The sequence below is a fragment of the Alternaria metachromatica genome (assembly GCF_023757995.1).
Source record: "Alternaria metachromatica strain BMP 0045 chromosome Unknown scaffold_25, whole genome shotgun sequence".
NCBI lineage: Eukaryota > Fungi > Ascomycota > Dothideomycetes > Pleosporales > Pleosporaceae > Alternaria > Alternaria metachromatica.
In genome coordinates, this window is record NW_026055516.1 from 281,896 (window position 1) to 303,607 (window position 21,712).

The window sequence follows — 21,712 nt, forward strand, 5'->3', positions numbered from 1 at the left end:
CGGGTGTACGCCTCATAGTTCTTTTCTTTTCAACTGATGTATCAATATATCCATATGGCAAAGAGTATGCTGGAGTGTGAGTAGTAGCACTCCTTGATCACAATTTTTGCTCATAACTCTTGTGTTTCTGCAAAGTTTTGCCCGTATCTCAGCCTTCGGGACGTCTTTCTCAGCAATATCGATACCGAGAGTCGAGCACTGATTCACCACCTCAAGAAGACTATTGATCAAAGACTTCATTATTATCGCTGTATGCCGCGCTAGTGCGCTACTATGCTCATTCGCTCTTCGCTCAATCGTTTCAACCATCGCTAGTACGACTAAACGTATCAACTGGTTCTCAACGACTACCATGAAAGCGTTGAACATCAAGGGGGGTATATCCATGCATGCCAGGACAAGCTCCTAAACGCCCAGAACACATCTCTGGGATACAACCAGAACCATCGCTCCCATCTTCGAATTCAAGGGATCCGTCTTTTTCAGGGATTCGCTCTTTTGAACAAGCCAAAGTCTGCGTCGCCTAAACCTTCCGTCCCTTTGCCATCTTAACACCCTGCATCAGCGGGTCCTCATCAACAGTCCAAGTCTGAGCATCAAGTCTCGCCCGCTTCTCTTCGCGCGACTCACCGAATGCCTCAGCTCTCTTGCCACCCTTCTTGGTACTCTGAACAGGCTCCATGGACATGGGAGTGCCGACGCGAGAGCCGCCAACCGCAGGCGTAGGCAGCGAAGTATCAGTAAGAGCAGGCGGAGACGTAACCTCATCATCAGCGTCCATCTCGTTCAGCTGACGCTGCGCCTCTTCGCGCTCCTGCGACCAGATGTCATGCTGATCTTTGTACTGCTTCTCCATGTTCGCGACCCACTTTTTCTGCTCCGCGCTCTCCTCGCCCGACTCAACGCACGTGGGACATTTGATGTAGAAGCCACCGGTTGTGTGCTGCTCGCCCATCAGCTCGAATTCCGGAAGGGTGTCGCCGATTAACTCGGTCTCGTCCCAGTCGAGACAGTCCTCGCAGAAGCCTTGGGGACACCAGCGGCAACGGAAGATGAGACCGCCGGCATCGTTGGTGGTTTTGCCGCAATCAGTGCAGTTATGCTGGGAACAGTAGAAGCCGGCGAAGCCCTTCACTTTTGCCTTGTACTGGGAATCGAGACAGTCGTAATGATAAGCACGGGGGCAACTCTTGCATTCAACCAGGTGTCCGGCATCTGCGTCTTCGAAGCAGCCGAGACAGTGGTCTTCATGGGTGATTTCGCGGCGCTTCTCGCGGACTGGTTCAGCGAGGCGAGGATCTTTGCCTGCGAATGTCGGCACCGCTTCCCAATCACCACAATTCATGGATTCTTTATTAATAGCAAAGCCATCTACCATGACGGTAGTGTTCTTTCCCTTGCGGCGATCTTCGCGAGTGATGGTGTCTGGAAGAATGTTCGCCGCCGAGGTATTGGCCTTCCAGCTGGTGTCAAGCTGGCGTTGATGACGCTTGCCTTCGAACACGGCGCATTCCACTCGCTCCATGGTAGAGAGCCATTTGTCCTCATCAACCTCAGAGTGCGTCGCTGAATCGGTCAAATCGGCAGGGGCATCGCGGCACTTGGCCATCATAGTCTCTAGATCCCAAGACACCATCTCTTTGACATCAATTTCTGGATGCGACAATGCCTGGGCGCCTCGCCGTACAAGCGTCTTGAGCTGCGTGGCATCCATCTGTGGCAAGTCTTCACTCAGAGACGGACGTCCTGCCTTCTTGGTGTCGGCCATCTGCTTGCCATGCACGCTCTGCATCGACTCGGTGATCTTTGCCGAGAGGTAAAGCTTCTTGCGAATACGACCCATCATTTGCTCTTCGACAGTACCCTGAGTACAGAGCTTGTAGATAGTCACCTTCTTGGTCTGCCCAATGCGATGAGCTCGGGCCTCAGCCTGGAGTGTGATCTGCGGATTCCAGTCTTCGTCGAGGAAGATGACATCCTGGGCGCTCGTGAGGTTGATACCCAAGCCACCGGCGCGTGTCGAGAGAAGCATGACCTTGTAGTCGGAATCCTTCTGGTTGAAGAGGCGGATATCCAGATTACGGCGAGCCCGAGCTGTGCTACCGTCCAGACGAAGGGACTTGAAGCGCTCTCCATGGTTGCTAATGAGAGACAGGAGATCTTCACAATAGTCGAGCGTGCGAGTGAAGCCAGAGAAGATAAGGACCTTCTTGCCTTCGTTGAATACCGTGTGCTTGAGAAGCTTCTCCAAGAGGATGAACTTTCCGGATGCGCGAATGATGTGGTCGCTGAGGTAATAGGGATCGGGCGAGACACCGGGGAGTAAGTACGGATGCGAGCAGCACTTTCGTAGCTGCATGACGAGGTTCATAAGCTTCTTCCAGGCTCCCTTGTTGGTGTCGGTGTCGGTCTGCTCCTTTGCAACGGCTTCTTGCAGAATTTTGGTGGTTTCTTCCCAATCAGCCTCGGCACCGCCGGAGTTGACCACCTTGTCTACTTTCTCCATCTTCGCCAGTAGTTTGTTCTCTTCGATGTCCTGCTCGATGGCGGCCTTCTCCTTGGATTTGCCATCAGCAAAGAGCTCGTCGAGCATTCCATCGTCCATACGTGTCAAAAGACGGGTGTACCAGAACTTCTGCATAGGAGTCAAGGGTACATAGAGCAGGATTTCCTCCTTGGGCGGTAGGCCGAGGTTGACAGAGGGAGAGTCCTTCATACGTCGCAACATGATGAGTTCGAGCAAGCGGCGGGCGTCTGTCATGGTTTGCTTGTTCGCTTTGCCCTTACTCAGATCGAAAGACTCCTTAAAAAGTGTCTCGGTCTTGTCGTCGAAGACGTTGGGGTACAGCCATGTCAGAAGCGACCACATCTCGACCAAGTTGTTCTGAAGTGGTGTTCCAGTCAAGATGAGACGATACTCGGCACTGATGCTCTTGAGGGCTGTGGAGATCTGGGTGACACTGCTCTTGATCTTGTGCCCTTCATCCAAGACGACGTAGCGCCAGGCGAAACTGTGCTTGAACCATGATTGCTCAGCCTGGAAAGTCTCGTATGTCGTAACAACAATCTTGAAGGTGTCAGATTGTCGGTCGTTGGAGGTGAGCTTGGCCGCCTTTCGGCCAGCCTTGCGCGAGGCTTTCCGATCTTTGGCGCGCGAGGTTTCGTTGCCCTTCATGTCCTCCATGCCAGCTATGACGCGCTTCAAGCGGGTTCGCTCGGTGACGGCGCCGTGGAAGCGCATGACCTTGAGTTGTGGTACCCATCTCTGGGCCTCGGTGACCCACGAGTTGAGTACACTGAGGGGGCATATGACGAGATAAGGTCGAAGCTCTTCTGATGTGACACCATTCTTCTCGTCCAGCTCTTCAAGATACTGGAACAGCGATAATGTCTGTAGCGTCTTTCCGAGACCCATCTCGTCGCCAAGTATACCGGAGAACCCGTTGTTGTAGAGATGAACCAAGTACGACAGACCAGACAGTTGGTATGGCTTCATGACAGCGGTGACGCCTTTGGGTTGCTCCGAGAGCTCTTCGTACTCGATGATGGGCTGAGCATCGCCCTGGGCGACAAGCTTCGCGACCTGGTTGTTCTTGGGCAGAAGTGGGAGGAAGAGGTCTTTGTTGGCGACGAGGAAGCTGTTCGCTCTCGCCTTGGTCTTCTTAGCGATGTCGTCGCGGAGACGGGCACGAGCGGTGTCGAGGTTGGGCGGCGGCCGGGCTGACTTCCGACGGGGTGGTGACGGGGTAGGCATGGTGTCGGACTCCAGGATAGTGCTCTTCCTATCGCGGGTGCTCCGACGAAGCCCGCCAGATTGTTGGCGCTCCTTCTTGCGTTTCTCCATCTTCAGTTCCTCAGTGTAAGCTGAGATTCTGGCGCTTGTCTTGCGGTTCGGGCGGGCTGAGGGGGCAAGCTCGTCTTCGCTGGTTCCCGCGTTGGCGCCAGCTCGTCTTGTGGAGGCGCGAGGGTACTTGTCGGCGACGGTCCTGGGCTTGTGGTCAGGCGTGGATGGCGAGGCTTCGTTTGCGGATGAGTCGGAGGCGACGTAGTTTGGCGTTGGTTGCGCGCGCAGGCTGCGTTTGTTGTCGCTAGTCTCGTCTTGCTTGGTCGCCTGCTGCGAAGAGATGCGTCGTCTCTTGGTGGCCGACTGGGCTGAGCTCTCGGATCCGAACTGCGCCAGGAGGTCTTCGTAGATGCCACCTCGTTTCTTGGGGGTGATCGGCTGGGGCGAACCCAGGGTGATGATCGAATGTCCCGCCATGACGAGAACTGTGGGGTATCTTGTAGGCAGGTCTTGCGCAGTGATTGTAAATTGGCAAGGGGTGTATAGTACAACGGAATTGACAGAGGGTTGTTGTCGCAGGGCAAAGAAAGACAAAGCACAGCAAGAAAAGTCTTAGACAAGGCCGGTGACGGTGAGGATGAAATGAAACGACGCAGCGTGCCCAAAGGAGCGTGATAAGACGACTGGGCGTCTTCACGGTGAAGTGAAGTGAAGCGTCGCCGCATCGCCAGGCGCGGCGGCGATACGTCGATTGCGGCCGACGCGTCCTAGCGCGACTTGCAGGCGTTCCTTCCGGAACCGTTCCGAGCTATCAAGTCTATCCAACGCCGCGACCTCCACACGTCGACATTTCGCGAATCAAGTCCCCACGCCCGCGCATCTGGCGCAACACCCTCGACCACCATGGCGCAACAGCCCATGACGCCCTTCTTCCCCATCTTCGCCTCCAAGTCGGATGGGCAGCACATCGTCAACCTCAAAGGCCGGCCGCTCAGAAATGGGCCGACCGAGGAACAGCTCAACACGTCGCCCAACGACCAGGGCCAGCGCGACTTCTACCGCCTCATCGAGAAGGAAGACCCCAAGCACCAGGACTGGCGCAAGAAACTGGGCGGCATGCTCCTGCGCGAGATCGGAGGGAAGCAGTTCGAAGGTATGGCTATGCGAGGCGCATGCGCTGCAGCGCACTGACATGTGACAGATCGGTGGCAGCAATGCATTCTGTGGGAGCTGCCCGAGAACTACGTCCTATACGAGCACATCAAGACCAAGGCAGACGGCCAGCTGAAGACAGTCAAGAACCACTCGGGCGGCGGCCACGACAGACAAGACGCCTATCTCTATGGATACCCCAAAGGCCCCAAGAAGCGCTTCAGGAGCCCCGTCGAGTTCTTCCCCCATCTCCTGTGGCTGTGCACCGACGAAAACAGCGACATGGCCAACTGCACGTGCAAGATGTGTTCGCCCGCCGGAGACGTCGAGAAGCCCCAGGCCAAGGTCGAAGTCAAGCAAGAACAGCCTGCACCCATCAAGCGCGAAAACAGCTCCAGTGGCGCTATACCAAACACAAACGTCACAGGGCGCAACCCCATAGTGCAAATCCCTGCCCGAAGATCATCGACCGGTGCGCCTATCCCGAGTCCCATCGTCAAGCCCTCGACGCCCGTTGCCGGTCCCAGGCCTGCCCCCACACCCGCCGCTGCACAGATCAGAGCTCCCCCGACATTGCAGTCAACACCTCTCCCCCAGCCACGATCCATCGAACAACAAGCCGACTTGTCATACAACAAATTCCTCTGCCGGAGCGGCGAGGTGGTGTGGTTCTTCCGCCCCAAGACATCAGCCTGGGGTCTCGGGCTGGTGGTGCGAAGATGGGCTACCAAAGAGGTGCCTATGAGCAGGGCATACCTGATTCAGCCTCTATCGCATCCTTTTGAATCGCCTCCACAAGAACTCGTGCAGACCGATGACCACGTCAAGCCTTGGCTCGCCTGGTCTGCACCCAGCTGCACGTTTCCCTTCCTACAGCAGAACCCTCAATTCGAATATCACAACACGGATTGGAGAGCACTCATTAGCGGACAGGGAGGTGAGGGCATAGCGTCTGTCGACGCGTCTATATTAGCTGCAAAAGCCATCGATACCACGTATACACTCTTCCAGTGCCTCAAGACGAACAAGGACGACAAGGGAAACGAAGTGCGACAGTATAACGGCATGTATCTGGGCGCCGAGAAGATCTGGAGAGGCGAGGCTGTCCGTCTGCGCATAGGCGCCACGGGGACCGATCTCATGGTCGTAACCGACATCATCGAGCAAGTCCTTGTCAACCCGCCCACCACCAAAGTCATTGCTATAGGCGATGTCTATAGCTACGCCACGTTGGATGCTCCAGACGCAAACCTTCCCCCCAAGCCACCTCAACAGAACAACAACATTCCCTCGCGCATGGTTCACGACATGGTATGGCGAAACCGCATGCTTGTCCCCCTCACACGCACCGCAGCCTGGTGGAAGCTCATCCAGCCAGCCTACAAGATCGACATCGACGACATCAAAGGCCGTTGGTACGAGACCAGTCTCGTCTTCCAAGAGCCCTTTGCCAAAGCAGTCAAGAACGGCGAGGGCGGAAACGGTATCTGGATGAACTCGCGTGGCGATGCAACAGGCAAGGGCAAAGGAGCCAGTGTGGCGCAACCTGACCGTATCGGTGCCTTTGGAGCCTCCGTACCCAAGGGGACACGCGTTGTCGAGGGTCTGGAACCTCCGAGCCAGCCTATGGGTCAACAACAGCAGGCGCACGATGGGATGGATATTAATATGGGTGGCGGTAATATGGCAGACCCTTTTTCCATCGACGAATTTATGCATGTTGATCATCTGGGCGATGATGCTGGGATGGAGTATGGTGGTAATAACAACTACACTTTCTAGTGAAGTGTTTTCGCTTCGTAGCAGATGGCATAGCATGGCGTATTTGGGCGTGATGGACGGTTTGCATCTCCAAAAGCATTTTCTGGGACAGGGTATACGCGTTGTTTCTATTCGTATGGGAGATACCCAGGTCGTTATTTGACTATGTAAACTATCGCTAGCTCGGTGACTGCAGTATTCAATGTAGTACAGCCCATGCTGAACAAAGCGCGAGCCGACAACAAGTCTATGCACATGACTCATTCAACCACAAGATACATACCTGAAACCTTCAAGGGCGCCCCTGTTGTTGTGAATGAATTCCAATCACGACGACGTAGTCATGGGTCATAGGCGCGAACACTCAGTGTCAGCCTTCACGGACCGTTGTAGCATAGAAACATGTAGGAATTCCCAAGCACAACTCGGTATTCTCAAAGGATTAGCAGGCAAAACTACTTGGATTGATCATGTCTACCACACCAGAAGTAGTAGAGCAGTGGCAGCCGCCCACGGAGTCACTAGGCAAAGTTCCTTTGGTGACTCCGGAAACAAGCTGTAGTAGACCCATCCAAAGCGATTTCCCACTCGATCAGGTCGTCATAGACAGTATGTATCATACATCTCACTGCGTAATATACTCAGGTAGCTATTAATTGTAGAGCAGAACTGCCTCTTGGTACTCAAGTCCACAGCTGCAACCGACACGGCGCATCAGAATGGACAGTCACCGCAAAGATAGACACCATACGCGTAGACGGTGAACCAGAGTCGTATTTCCTGAAGGTACTTACAGCCTCCTGTCGACAACAAGGTACTCTGGTAGCAATCCAGCTAACGCTCATAAAGTGCGCAGATGGCGACCAAGGCAAAGCCATGCTCAAAGGCGAATACAACTCAATGTGTGCCCTCTACAAAGCCGCACCCACCTTCGTCCCTGAGCCCCACGCATACGGCCAACTCAACGTATCAAACCCCGCCTCCTACTTCTTCCTCTGCTCCTTCCTAGACATGAAGGTAGGTACCAGCCAACCCCCCGACCCAGAACAACTATGCAGAAAACTCATAACACTCCACCTCACCAGCGAGTCACCGACTGGCCAATTCGGGTTCCACATGAACACCTGTCAAGGCAACCTGCCCCAGCAAACAGCCTGGAAAGACAGTTGGAAAGACAGTTGGAAAGACTTCTTCATCCAGCTGCTTAACGGCGCTATGGAACTCAACCGCGATATCAATGGGCCGTGGAAAGATCTACAGGAATGTACTGATCGCCTGATCTCGCACGTCGTACCAGCCCTCCTAGATCCCCTCACAGAGGACGGCCGCGTTATCAAGCCTTCGTTGATACACGGCGACCTCTGGGATGGCAATATCGGTACTGACACCGCGACGGGAGAAATCTACGCCTTTGACGCCTGCGCATATTACGCGCACCACGAGATGGAGATTGCCATATGGCGCGGAGATCCCAGTAACGTTTTGGGTCGGGAAGAATACACAAATACCTATGTACAGCTCATGGGGAAGAGTGAGCCGGTGAAGGACTTTGAGGATAGAGGCAGGCTTTACTGTGCTTATATGAACTTGCATGCGAGTGCTTGTCATGGGGGAGGCAGATTCAGGGAGAAGTAAGTTGGTGCCGAACGTGTGATTAAGGGGCTTGTTGCTGACTTGATGGCTTACAGATCTTATGGGATTATGAAGGAATTGATTGAGAAATACCCGCTGCGGGGTGAAGAGCAAGAGGATGTGCGTTGATTCGGTAGGTCGAATTCATGCCTGTTTGCGATAAAGATACATCATCGGGCGCGCTACATGTTTCCTGCAGTATGACACCAGGGCTTCGGGTAAAGACAGTCTCGTCTACATATATTCCTGATTTGGTGACTCTGGTTAGATTCCCAATCGAATGTCTCCAACATCTCTTCATTCGTGCAAAAGCCCCGGATCTGAGTTTGCGCGATGGTACCCTTGTCGGTTCTGCACCGGATTTGGCGCATTTGGCCATGTCTGTGTACTGGTGCGCATCCTTCCTTGCACGAAGAAGGGAGTCTCCTCGTTGCTATGCTCCTCGCTGCTCATTTGGTCTTCGACATCATGTTGCTGATGCTCTTGCGATGCTCTCGGGACAAGAGGTGTCGAAGAGTCGTCACTTATGCGCGGACCACTATGCGCGCCGAGTGGATCGACCGAGGCGTCGCCTTCACTGCGTGTTCCACGGATTGTGATTGCCGGCGGGGATGAGGAGTTTGGAATGGCCGTCGTACCGAGAACAGCATTATGCGTTCCAGCGTTGTAGTCCCTCATCTCGAACGTAGGCGTAGAGTGGCTATCGTTTCTTACACGCGCAGAATCTGCGCGATTGAGGACTGGATCGCTTGTGGAATTACCTGTCCACATAAGCGTTTTTCGTGGCTTTTCATCTGGACCGATCATGTTGATCATTTTACCGATAGCGAAAGCGAGTTTCCCTAGCTGAGTCAATGTGGCACGGGATATGCGGCGAGCGTGCATTGTCCACAATCGATATTCGCGGGTCATTCGTAAACCTTGCATGGCGTCTTGGTAGTCTTCGGTTGAGAGATGAGACTGCTGACACCATTCTACCGTGATGTAGAACATAGACAGACCCATGACTAATGCGGTTAATGAGGTACCCGATTTCCAGGTCAAGGCGATCCCATAGCTGTTCGACGTGAATTGTTGACTGAAATCAAGGTAGCCGCCACCGCCCGCCCAATTACTGGTTATGCAGTCACAGGTTCTGTACAGCCCAGTAACTTGCGCCATAACGATATACATCTGTGAGCAAGTAGTCAGTAATGTGGTTCGTCCTCAGAGAATGCAGGGGTAACTTACTAGCCATATGGTGTTGAATAACTCTATGGGCCGGAAGAAGACGAGGTCCCACTTTGCCTGCGTCTTCTCTAGGGATTTTTCGACTCTCGCTCTCCTACCTTCCCTGCGTCCCCATGGCCATTTGAGACAAATAAAGACTATACAACGAACTAGCAAGTCTCCCATGGTTTCACACACATTGGAGAAGCCTCGTCCTAGTCTCTCCCATATCGGCTGTCCGTACTTCGCCCAATGATTGAAAATGCCATGTCTATGCAGGTGTCTTTTAAGGCGCTTTAGCCAACGCGGAGTAATCTCATACGGCGAAAAGTACATCCAGACGGCCATTTCGACGATAAGCAGGCCCGTTGCGACGGTGAAGAATATGGTGTACCCTCCGCTACGACAACCGAGGCCGATAGTGGGCGTGAAGTAGCTCAAGATAAATGCGCCTCCGCAACTTCCACCGACGATGATGACAGCACTGAAGATTTGCCAGAACTCTCGGAAATCGAACCAAACCAAACCCTCGTCGTTGACGGTACCCAATACCAGATAGGCTCTTGCTTCGTGTTCGTTTGCCAGCCAGTCACGGCCCTTCTTTTGAATATAGCAATCCTCGATGTCACACAAAATGGCATGCGCGGCACCGTAATGCCACCTCACGCGCGCTTGACCTGCAAAGTTTTCGAAAAAGTCGTCCATGACCTGTGCTTTCTTTGCTACACTCCCGATCTTGACTTCCAAGTCATGGTAGTTTGGCTCGCCTTGAAAGAGTTTAAGGTACTCGCTGCGATTTGGCTCATTGTCTAAAGAATGGCGAACGTGGTCGACCAAGGTATTCAGTTTCTTGCGAATTGCTTCTGCTGCAATTGGGTTGCGGTCTACGATAGAGCCCAAGATGAGAACCGGAAACCAGGCCAGCAGACAGCCCAACGCCAGGTCGTGAGCAGTGGTGTTGGCTCCTAGTTCGCTAAAAGCATCTTGTATGGAAAGTGCGAATGCAAACAAGAACCACAAGATGGAAATGAAGACTATGACACTAGTAAGCGCGTGTAACTCTATCGGATAAGAGCGATTACCTGGTACAGTGCCTCTTCGTCTCGTTTCACGCACCTCTTGGGCCAGTTCACGTCTCATTTGATGGAGCGTCTTGTTGGTCTCTGTTAAAATCAAATCTTTGCTGAAGAGCGTAATGCGCAACAAACACTCCGCCTCTTTATGATTATCCTTCGACATGGTTGTTGAGTTCAGTGTGTACTGGTTCAGGACCAGCAAGAGGTACATTGAGTCTCGCATGCTGGCAAAGTCGGTCGTGCGATGGTTCGCACAATGAGCCGTACAATTGGCCGTGCAGTCTCTTGTACAGTTGATCTTACAATCGGGCGTACAATCGAGCTCCTTGTATTCGGGCGTCTTGTCGTCGTACTTAACAGCCATGTCGACCATCAACGCAGCTTTGGCGGACACCTTGATGTTCCAAAGTACGTAGGACAGCGATGCGATAGGCGAGCCCACCCATCGCGTAATGGCCAGCAATGTTCGACGAGCTGCGTTGCTCTCGAAGGGCGCTTGCAGAAGTATACCAATCGTTGGCAGTACCCAGGTGGTTATTACTCCGGAGATATCTCTCCACGCGTATATATCCGGTTCTGAGCCGCACACTTGTATACATCCTTCTCTTGATATCTGGGTCATGTTATTGTATACAATTCCAACGATGGTGCCGTTCCATCCCCATAAGCTGCGTAGTAACTTTCCGGCGTCGTTGTCGGCTGTGAAGCGCGCTTCACATTCCGTGAAGTTGGTCATATCGACTGGAAGGCACGCAAGGCCGGGATCGATGTGAGGTTCACATGGCGGGTGCATGTCGTCTTTATCGAAACGACACAGTGCGCCTTTGACCCAGACTGCGGTTTGTTCCTGGTGACGAGACTCACCGTAGAGACGACATGGCGGGAGCGTATCGCATTGATTACCCAGTACGGTTGCTAGGCGGCAACGCCACCCTATAACTCTGAAAGTGATTGCCTGTCAATAACAAGATATCCAGTAGGATGGTACGGATAACGAGCCTCATTGTAAACCGGTGAGCGTATGAGTACAGAAGTCAGCTCTTGTACCACCCCACCTACCCATCAAGTGGCTTGACTTCGGGCAACCCGTGTCAGCCACGCATGAAAGACGTGACGTGGTAGCTACTTCAGGCGAGTGGCCATACGTACTGGGGTTGGCGCAAAAAAGGCATACAGGCAGAAGAGATAAGGCTGAGACGGATACAAGATGAAGTTATCGGGTGTGGGGGCGGTTTACCCTCGCAACAACGCGTTCGTCATTTCGCGGCGGCAACCGCGCTCGGCAGAGCGCGCCTGCACACCACCACACATCACGTGCCGATTATGAGCCTTCCTAGGTCCTAAGAAACGGATGGCTTCAGCTGCTTCTAACTTCTGAGACACGTTGGCACCGCGCAGATGTAGAAGTGTATATCAATGACGTAGGTATTTGATAAGATGGGCTTCGTAAGCGTGGTGCTCATCATGCTCATAATACATAAATAGGGTATCGTTTCCCTTGGTACAGCAGGTATATACAACAAAGATTTTCCCCATGTCCAAAAATGCCAAAAACACCATGCGATGCAAATATTCCATACAAAAAGATCCAAGGCGAGATCGGAAACATCAGTTCAGACATGCGCCTTCTTCCTCCCTCTCTTCTCACCCTCCTTCCTCATGCGGCCCAACCTGGTCCCGCTACCAGGCTGGCTCGCCCTCCACCACGTCAGGGGTTTGATCTTGACATGCCAACCGCATTCCTCCACCGATTCGATCCTCTGTTTGGAAACAATGTTGCGGATCTGTTCCGTTGCAGCGAGGGGCATGTAATGTCCTGGTGCGAAGAAGTCACGTTCGGCGTCGCCCCGAAGCGCTGGACTTAGTCATGAGAAGAAGTACTTCGATTCGCGGAGACGAGATACGTCCCAGCCGCCCTTTTGCGGAACAGGTGGGAAGCTGAGTGGGATCCAGACTTGAATGGTGCCCTGATCGTATGCGACACGGGATGCGGACTTCTTCTTTGTCGCGTAGCGACCGCCTTGGGGGTCTTTTGCAAGATCTTCGGCGTCTTCTTCCACAATGTCCATAGTGGATTCGGTGGTGGTGACGGCGTCCTCTTCTTCGCCCAAGGCCTCGTCCTTGACCTGTGTTTCCCTGTCGGCTGACTTCTTATCTTTGGTCTCCCCAAGAAGACTGAGCCTGTACGAGTGAAGCGCCTTAGGATCCTGGTTCTCAAGCCAGATGCTGGTGGGCGTGACCATCTCTTCACCTTGCTTCCTCTTCTCGGGATCTTGGCTATTTAGAAGCTCTTGCCGCTTAGCCTCGAGCGCAACTTCCTCGAATGAAGCATCTCCGTGCCGTGAGCCATTAGCTTTCGAAAGAATGCCCTTGGCTTGACGGCGCTCATGTCTCCACAAGGTAATCTTCCGACTAACGTCCGCGCCGATATGAAGGGTAGCACGGTACATAGCACCTGCATAACGCGCAGTAAACTCTGCAGCGAGACGGTCGACGATGTCTTCGGTGTGCATTCGCACAAAGGCATCGCGGAGGATAACATTGAGATTGGGGATGTCGGAAGCGTGTGTCCAGAAACTGTCGTGTACGGCGGCGAAGTCAAGACCCATCTCGCTGGCCTTCAATGCCGAGAGCAGCATGTGGCTCGCATCGAGAGAGTGGATGAAGTTGGGCGGAAACGCTTGAAGCTGTTTGCGTTTGTCGACTTCATCCTGCTGAGACTTCTTGGCGACTGTGATGTCTTGGATCTTGGTCTTGATCTTTTGAAATCCATCTTTCCTGTAGGGCTGCACAATGGGCATCTTCAGCGGGGTAGTCCATATGATGCTAGTCGTAAAACTCTCCATAGCCTTGTTGAGTTGCTTTAGTTGACCTGCAGAGACCTTTTGTGGCGCCTTAAATTTCGGATCGTATAGTGCTCCAGAAGGGTCTGCGCCATCGAAGCGGTCTTTGATCCGTTTGATCTGCTCAGCAGTGATTGATGTCGTTATGCGCTCGCCACATTCGCCAAGCCAGTATTGAATTTCTTGAGCACCGTTGAAGATTTTGCCCAAGGCGTCAAAGATCTTGTAGGCAATGTACAACGCGACGCTTCCGAGCGAAGAAACCTGTTTTGTAGGCTCGAAGTTAGGGAACAAGTTGCGTAGCTCGTCTTGCACCTGCTGCTTCGCACCCATGAAGGTAACTCCATAAACATTGGTCATGACTGTTCGCTTCACAACTTTGCGTGTGATGTGACCGTTGATGAAACAAGCTTGTGCTAGACCTTTCTCGGCGTCTTTTGCGACCATCTCTTTGACAAGTTCAGCAACACCAGTGTAAATATCCTGTGGTCTGTCGGAAGGCTCAAGATTGACCTGACGAGCACCGGCGTAGTCACCACCGAGCGCTGCGTAATGTTGGAGTCCGTTACATGTTCCATCTTGATGAACAGGTAACTGTGAAACAAAACGAGTCGGATCAGGCAGATCATGAGCGTTCTTCAGCTCCATGCAGCAAGACAAGCATTGCCATGGGTCTTCCGCCTGAGTCCACCACCGTCTGCCGCCCAGAGGATTTGTCGCAGAGTCGTAGATCTCTTCCAGGTTATCCATGGTGAACTGTTCACGTTCTCGCAGACTAGCCTTATCGTAACCGTAAAGGTTGGCAAGATGGATCTTGAGCCACTGTAAGCCGACAGTACCGAGCTCTTTGCCATTCGCAAACTTCAGGAGTCCTCTCGAGATATCGGATCCGATGTGATTGAGGATAGGCGGGATTGGATAGGCACGACCTCGGAAGTCGACGCTGTGCGGGAAGAATATCTGCTTTTCGTTCACGTATGCTCGTGCCGTCTCTAGCTGGAAGTTTTGGAAACACCGCTGGGAATGCAGACCACCCACGCTGTTCTCATATTCCTTCAGAGCCCTGCCCCACTTTGCCCGTTCCTGTAATGTGGCATCTCCAGAAGGTTCTTTGGGACGTTTGAGGTTAGTAACAGAGTCTTCTCCTACAAGAGACCCAATACTCTCGCCAGAGTTCCACGCCTGAGCCATGACCTCGAAGACAGGAGTATTGATCTGCCAAGGTACACGACCGAGCACGTCCAGACCAGCCATGACTTTGTTCATGTCACCGTTTTCGATGGCTGACTTGGCATAAGCACGCTGTGCGCTATCACCCGCCTTTTGGCGCACGACCTTCTGCGGGATGGTGTAGTACCCCCCATCTTCAAAACTGGACCATGGTTTGGGTTCTACTACCATTGGTAGCCTGACTGAATGGATGGCATGCACAGAATCGGTTCGTAACTTGGTAACAAGCTCATGGTGAGGCACGAGTAAGCCGAGCTTTTTGCCTTGATGATATCCGACTGCATGATGGAAGGCGGCCATATTACGGGACAGCGTCTTGCCAGTTCTGGGGTCGTTTGCGGTCACAGTGAGGGTTGCGCTTTGAAGCAAAAGCTCTAGACAGAGAGCCCCAATCCGGGTTCGTACGGATAGTGGTATGTCGGCCTTTTCGATTTGATAGCTCATTTTCGGAGGTGCTGGTGTAGAAGAAGCCCCTTCGGTATCTTTAGTCTCTTTGGAAAGTTTCTCAACCAAATTCATCCTGGTCTGCTTGCGCTGCTTGCGGAGGAAAGCATCACGTCTCGTTTGTGACTCGGCGTTGAGGTAGTCTTGGACGTCAGTACCGATGGAAACAGACAGAGCGGCGACTTTGTAGGCGGAGTTGTCTTCGTCTTTGCCCTTTACTGCAGCCTGAGTAGCGCGAGCAACCGTGATTGCGGCCAACTTTTCAGGCCTGCATCTCTCCAGCCAAACACCGTAGGAAAGGGCTTCATCACGCGTCTTGACCTTTTCGGGATCGGACAAGGTGTCCTTGACGTTTGCAATGCGCTGCTTGAACAGCGGTACGAGGGCCAAGTACCAGCCGTACATGATGGCCTGTATGGGCTTGGAGTTCATAACGCCATAGATACCAATTTCTTGCATCTTCTCATCTTCTTGTTTCCATCTCTCAACAGCAGCTTCTACTCCATCCTGTTCTATCTTCAGTTGTCGTGCGTATGCGTAGGCCCTGTCCTTGTCTTCTTGGGTCCCAGGCATATCATGGGGGTAGGGAACGCTTGACCCGTCGTCGAACATGGTGAGGGCTTGCTTCAGCGAGTCGAGACCCATGCCCTTCTGCCTCACGGGCTTGATGGGCTGTGCTGGATTGGACACCAGGCCGTGGTCTATGAGGTTCTTGCGACCGGAGGGAGTGGCGACGTGGAGATCCTGGACCTCTTCGACCGAGGGGGGTTCATTGAAGGACTCCGGTTGCAGGCGGATCAATAAGTCCCACTCCTCGTCTGAGAATTCGGGGGAGGCGTTGATCTGGTCGAGAACATGGTCGCCGTGTCTGCGTGCGGTTGCAATGTATTCCCGTACTGCGTTTTCCTGCGCGCCCTCTTCTAGGAAGCTCATAGCCGCCCGGATTAGGGTAACAAAAGTCTGCGCATTGGGCTGGATGCCCTTTGCGACCATGTTGTTCTTGTACCAGTCTTGGACTTTCTGCATGCCCTCGGCACTTGGGTCCATCTGGTTGCTCTCGAGCAGCGTCTGCAGATAGACATTGTTGGCATCCAAGAGCTCTGCAGCTTCGGGATTGAAGACGGAGGCGAGGCGGGCGATGATGCTGGCAGCCCGGTCCAGACGGCCAACCCGCAGACAGGCGTAGAGGTTCTGGTGTAGCTCGATGGGGTCGGCACCGAGGCCGTAGACAGAACGCATCGGTGGGGATGCCGCTAACGTGTCACGCACGACAAGAGGGTTCGTAGCGTCCCATGGCTGGAGCCGCGACAGCTCAGGCGATTGGAACTGGCGACCCAGCGACAGCGCAAACGGGTCGAAGGGGAGGGCCGAGGGCGGTGGGGGTTGCATCTGCGCAGACGTGGCGAGGGAGCGTGTCTCGTGCCGTGACGACAGTGAAGTCGGCCGTTGCCGCTGCCGTTGCCGTTGGCTCGCATCATGTGGTGTGTGTGAGGTCTTGCGGGAGAGCGCTGGGCAGAGCCATGGCAGCGTCAATTGCTGCGACAGCGTCGAGGGCGTCGTGTAGGCATTTCTGCGGATGTTCCGCCCTAACGCTCGTGAGAGCATGTCGTGGGAAGGAGCGTGGCGCGTGCAAGTCTACGGGGTATTAAACAGATAAAAAAGAAAGAAAGACCAGACTGCTCAACGCCAGAAGACAAGTGGAAGGGACGATGCAGTGAATCGGGGGTATCAACTGGCCGTCGAGTTGCCTCGCAGTTGAAGTTTCTCTCTCATGGAAATTTTGGCCGACCATCAGATCCATGCCCGCGTCATCACCGAAACGGCATCGCCCCACCTTGGCGCCTTCCTCGCCACCCGAGCCACTAGCCACGGCCCTGCGCCTCTAGCACGAGATGATTACATAACACCTCTGAGTCTGTCGAATGAAAGTGACATTATACACAATACATTGATACATTTGGGATGAACATATCATCCTTCTACACTTTGCCCTGTAGGTCTCGTGATCGTCCTCTCCCTCGTCGACGTCGCAATAGGTAGCGCATCCTCAATCAACTTCTCCAACTCATCATCAATGGGCGCATCAAACATCTCCACTTCTCTAGTCTCATCATCCACCCAGTCACTACCGTCCTCGTCTCCAAAGCAGAACAAATCGCTAGCTTCACCCGCAACAACCTTCTTATGCTTGCCTTTGGGTATCTTACAGCCTCCAACTTCCGTGCGGAACAAGTCGGCATATTTTTTCGCCACGCTAGATATGTTTGCAGGAGCAATCTGTTTCCCGTCATAGAGAAGGTGGGGTAGGTGAGGTATCTCGGGCAGGTCGCCTTTGAAAGGCAGCGCTTGGTGGAGGGGCACTGAGCCTGGGATGACTGGCGGTTCGGGGTTTTGAGGTGGCTTGGGTGGTGCATCGGCGCGCAGAAACGGTGCATCTGTCTCCTTTGGTACGGCTGGACTTTCTTTCCCGTCCTCGGATGGCGTCGCGGAGAATTCCTCGGGGATGTGATACAACTCGTTATGGATGGTGACCAGTGCATTTTCCATTGTTGCGGGATACAGCAGCGAATAACCCCGCGCGCGCATGAACTCGAGCATGTACTCTGTCCATGCCGGAAGAGTCTCGGACACCAACTTTCCCCGAGATGCTGACTTGGCCGACTGCTGGTGTTTCACAACACGGTTGCTGAGGAATGAATGCAATTCTGCCCATTTGTCCCCCAACAACAACACCGCATGGCTGTTCGGAGCCTGCCACATGTAAGGCACGCTTTTAGCATCAGGATATAACTTCTTGTACCGATCCGTGTGCATGTCGCTAGTCGAAGGAGCCTCCAGCTTTGTCTTGCCATCTAAGAGCATTGGTGGTAACTCCAGGCTCATGCCCATGAGCTTTTCGTTATCCTCTGCGCCGTAAGTAGAGTACTTGTATTCCAACAACGCATACTTGACGAAGTGGAAGTACTGTGGCGAGAGCTGAGCCTGCGGTGAGAGCAGTAGCACGTGCGAATTGGCTATGCTTGCAGGGTAGAACAATTCCAAGAAACGTGTCGCCGATTCCTCTTGATCATGGCGGTGAGTTGAGATGCGGCGTCTGATGCTGAGACCGCTTCCTGTCGTTGGGTTGTCACTCTTTGGAGGCCATTTGAAGCTTTCAATGTGCTCCTTAACGGATACATCGAGCTCGGCTGGTAGCTCGATCGTGATGCGGGGCAGTGTCAGACCGCTGTAATCAGCATCTTTGATCGACTCTAGCAGCCGAAGAACACTGGATGAGCCCGACGGGACCTGTATCAGAATGTCTACAGTGGGATCGTGCCAGTGCTTGAGCGAGCCGGCGTCAAGTCGCGAGACCCAGGCAAAGTCCTCTAATCTATCCTTTGGTACTTCGACAAGAGGCATTTTTAGCGCACCAGTTTTACTTCGCATGCCTCGCACGAAGAATGCATCTTCAGATATGGAGTCGTCGATAACGACTGCTTGTGGATGCAAGAAGCTGTTGATGTGCGACATGGCTCCTGTCACCGCCGTCTCAGCGCGTACATCGGTGCTGTACCTATACCCAGAATTTGATTAGCCCTGGCTATTTTCAAATAATATACTTGGTCTAGACATGTGCTTGCCACTACGACATTCCTTTGGTGCTTGGGCGAGTGTACATACTCTGTATAATCCGGCCGCGCATCATGCCACACGGCAGGACACTTAACCTTGTCTATCCCATTTATCTCTAGCAAATCCTCTATTGGTATATCCTCCCTCCCCATGAAAGTCGCGTGTACGTGGTTCCTGTTCCATTGCGACATGTCGCACACCATCGGCAAAAGCGTCGAAACGCTCTTCAGATTCGACATGGCAAACAGTATATTCCTATTCTTCTTTTCGTAGCCACCCGTTGCCGAAGCAGACGAGCGCAGCGAGCTAGCGAGACGGAAGAAGCGTATCTGCCCATCGTATGTATGCGGGATTGGATCCCCGCGTCGAGGTTTTTGTATGCCCGGGGGCGCACCCGTGGGTTCGTCGTCGTTGCCGCTCGCGCCCGGCTTCTGATACGTCGATGAGATGGGCCGTCCGCGATATCGCTGTTCGACCGGTTCTTCGAGGTCGTCCGAGCTGCCGTGGAAGGTGTAGTACAAGAGGCATAAGGCTACTATCGCGAGTAGTATTCTTCTCCGTCGCCAGCGGAATGTGTGATTCCACATTGACCAGCTAGACTGTCGCGCGGGTTTGTATCGGTGGTCATCGTCTTTCTTGCCCAGCTCTTCATCGCCTGGGAGCGTCGTCTTTCGATACATGGCGCCGCCAATGGAGCTTCGCTGTAATCACGCGTTTCACAAAGCTTGTCTCTCCGCTAGCATTCATCCATGGCGATGTCGGAGTAAATGTCGCGTGCGATTATACGTGCGGGCGGCGGAAGCTGTGGGAGCATGCGACGGGTTGCTGACCTCAGCTATGGGGGCAATACGGAGGGTCCAAAGTCGAGAGAAACGGATGCGCGAATCCTGAAATCATGAAAACAACATAACGGGTTGAGTAAGGCCCCTTCAAAGGCGTGTCGGAGGCAATGGAAGAGGACATGCTGGAGTTGCGATAACCTCGATTCATTGTCCTCTCGGAAAGCACATCCCTGCAACGCATCATCCCGCTCGCTTGCAGCTGCCGCCACGTGCCGTCTACGCTACTGCGAACCCTCTCCTGCTTCCCTCGCAACTGCCATCTCGTCCCAAAGTCACGCGTGAGCTGCCACATCATCGCTTCTTCGACTGTCCGTATTCACGTGCTGCATACGATCGTCACGCCGGTTCGCAACACAGCTGTGGAGCTTTGCGGACGCCAAAAGCCATTTCAATTAATCAATACGCCCACGCCGGACCAATCTATCCATCTACTATTCAAATCTTCTCATGCTCAGCCAATCGCTCATCTGCCGCCTTCAGAGCCTCACGCAGTACCTGCTCATTCCGCGGCTTGAAAAGAATCTGATAAGGCCGGCACATAGTCACCAGACTGGTAGGGTCTGAGCTGCCCCGGACAGGGTGCACGTCCACCTCCGACTCCGATACAAGCTCAAAGCTGTTCAGCATGCGCAGGAAAACGAGATACAGCTCGCGATTGGCCAACAATGAGCCTGCGCACATCCTGTAACCCAGCCCGTATGTGTGCAAAGGTGCATCCGGCTGCTCGAGCCAGCGCTCTGGGCGGAACTCGTCTGGGTCGCTCCAGACTTCGGGATCTGTGTGTGGTCAGTATCGCTGTTGCTGGTGTGAATGATAAAGACTGAGAATGGCTTACCCATGTTGCACGCCCATGCGTTCAGATATATCGTACTACCAGCTGGGATGAGCTTGCCCTCGTACATTACATCCTTGATTGTCGCACGGGGCAGCGCAAGACGTAGTACGGTATAGTAGCGCAGACACTCTCTGACCAGTGCGACAATATATCCGCACTTCTGGTCGTCATACGCATCCGCCAGCGGCTCGTCCGCCGAGTAGAACTTCCGGATCTCCCTGATGGCCTTTTCTTGAATGTCAGGTCTCTGAGCCAGCAACGCGACACTCCACTGCACAAGGGTCGTAATTGTGTCTAGACCGCCAGACAACATTGTCAGACTGATGGACGTCAACTCCTCCTTGTTCAACGCGGCTTCCTTGTCCTGGATGATATTCGCCTGGATACATGTCTTGTGGGTGCCTTTCTCCATCCGTTCGTCCAGTTCGCGGTTCAACTTGGTCAAATACACATCCCTTCGGCGCCGGTGCTCTTTCGCAGACTTTGTGCCAGAGCTGAACGGGTTGAGTCTCAGCAGCGGAATGTAATCTTGCAGGTTTCCAGTCGTACTACGGAACTTCGAGATGGCTGCTTCGACCTCGCATATCTCATGGAACATGGGGTCGTGACGACTGCTCATCCGCGTTCCCCAGTTGAGAGTCAGCGCAAGAGAAAGAGAGAGGCGCTCGATCATGGGCATTGGGTTTACCCCAACGGTACCGGCTTGTCCTGACTCGAATCCGTCCTTTACAAACTCCTTCGTTTCAAGATCTAGATGGTCGATGTATGTCGCAATCGAAGGCTTGTTCAGTGCGGCAGCAGCGCCCTTTCTTCTCCGCTTGAGCGAATCGTTGAAGGGTGAAGTTCCGATGGTCGTCCCCGCAGTGTTTGAAAGTACCTGCCATCAGTCAGACATGTTAACACACCCATCTCTCTCCGCTTGCCTTATGAAACGTCCAGAAAACTGGTCTCGAACTCAGCGCCTGGCTATTCCCACCGAAGATCTTCCTCGCAGCCTCGGCGCTGTTCACTACAATCACCGGCTCGTTCCCAAGCTGTATTTGGTACACAGCGCCAAACGTCTTACTCCATTCCTGGTATTTCTCCGCCGCATTGTACTTGATATCCGGGATATTCCCAACCAAAGGCCAGTTCGTCGGCCCCGTAAAACCCTTGATCCGCCGCGAATATCGCACATATTCGTTTCCGACAAGGTAAGAGATAGGAACAAGTATCAACAAGACGAACAGCGTGCGAACTGGATGATCTGCAAACTGCGATGATAGCAGCGGGAGGATAGTGGAGATCAT

General features: G+C 53.5%; 7 protein-coding genes across 7 annotated transcripts; 2 read left to right on the forward strand and 5 right to left on the reverse strand.

The window, feature by feature from the left end:
- Positions 1-523: 523 nt before the first annotated feature.
- Positions 524-4,261, reverse strand: J4E83_008580 (uncharacterized protein; the record flags this gene model as incomplete). Its single annotated transcript, XM_049335476.1, has 1 exon — positions 524-4,261. One exon carries the CDS (start codon positions 4,259-4,261, stop codon positions 524-526), a length of 3,738 nt encoding a protein of 1,245 aa, XP_049185483.1.
- A 426-nt stretch (positions 4,262-4,687) lies between these two features.
- On the forward strand, positions 4,688-6,718 carry J4E83_008581 (uncharacterized protein; the record flags this gene model as incomplete). Its single annotated transcript, XM_049335477.1, has 2 exons — positions 4,688-4,937; positions 4,986-6,718. 2 exons carry the CDS (start codon positions 4,688-4,690, stop codon positions 6,716-6,718), a joined length of 1,983 nt encoding a protein of 660 aa, XP_049185484.1.
- A 698-nt stretch (positions 6,719-7,416) lies between these two features.
- J4E83_008582 (uncharacterized protein) lies at positions 7,417-8,332 on the forward strand (the record flags this gene model as incomplete). The annotated part of the gene is made up of 2 exons (XM_049335478.1): positions 7,417-7,423; positions 7,554-8,332. The coding sequence occupies 2 exons, from the start codon at positions 7,417-7,419 to the stop codon at positions 8,330-8,332; spliced, it is 786 nt and encodes a 261-aa protein (XP_049185485.1).
- A 294-nt stretch (positions 8,333-8,626) lies between these two features.
- J4E83_008583 (uncharacterized protein) lies at positions 8,627-11,350 on the reverse strand (the record flags this gene model as incomplete). Its single annotated transcript, XM_049335479.1, has 4 exons — positions 8,627-9,502; positions 9,560-9,662; positions 9,861-10,572; positions 10,930-11,350. The coding sequence occupies 4 exons, from the start codon at positions 11,348-11,350 to the stop codon at positions 8,627-8,629; spliced, it is 2,112 nt and encodes a 703-aa protein (XP_049185486.1).
- Positions 11,351-12,479: 1,129 nt separating this feature from the next.
- J4E83_008584 (uncharacterized protein) lies at positions 12,480-16,520 on the reverse strand (the record flags this gene model as incomplete). Its single annotated transcript, XM_049335480.1, has 1 exon — positions 12,480-16,520. The coding sequence occupies one exon, from the start codon at positions 16,518-16,520 to the stop codon at positions 12,480-12,482; it is 4,041 nt and encodes a 1,346-aa protein (XP_049185487.1).
- A 582-nt stretch (positions 16,521-17,102) lies between these two features.
- On the reverse strand, positions 17,103-19,426 carry J4E83_008585 (uncharacterized protein; the record flags this gene model as incomplete). Its single annotated transcript, XM_049335481.1, has 2 exons — positions 17,103-18,687; positions 18,795-19,426. The coding sequence occupies 2 exons, from the start codon at positions 19,424-19,426 to the stop codon at positions 17,103-17,105; spliced, it is 2,217 nt and encodes a 738-aa protein (XP_049185488.1).
- Positions 19,427-20,023: 597 nt separating this feature from the next.
- Positions 20,024-21,712, reverse strand: J4E83_008586 (uncharacterized protein; the record flags this gene model as incomplete). The annotated part of the gene is made up of 3 exons (XM_049335482.1): positions 20,024-20,364; positions 20,424-21,300; positions 21,347-21,712. The coding sequence occupies 3 exons, from the start codon at positions 21,710-21,712 to the stop codon at positions 20,024-20,026; spliced, it is 1,584 nt and encodes a 527-aa protein (XP_049185489.1).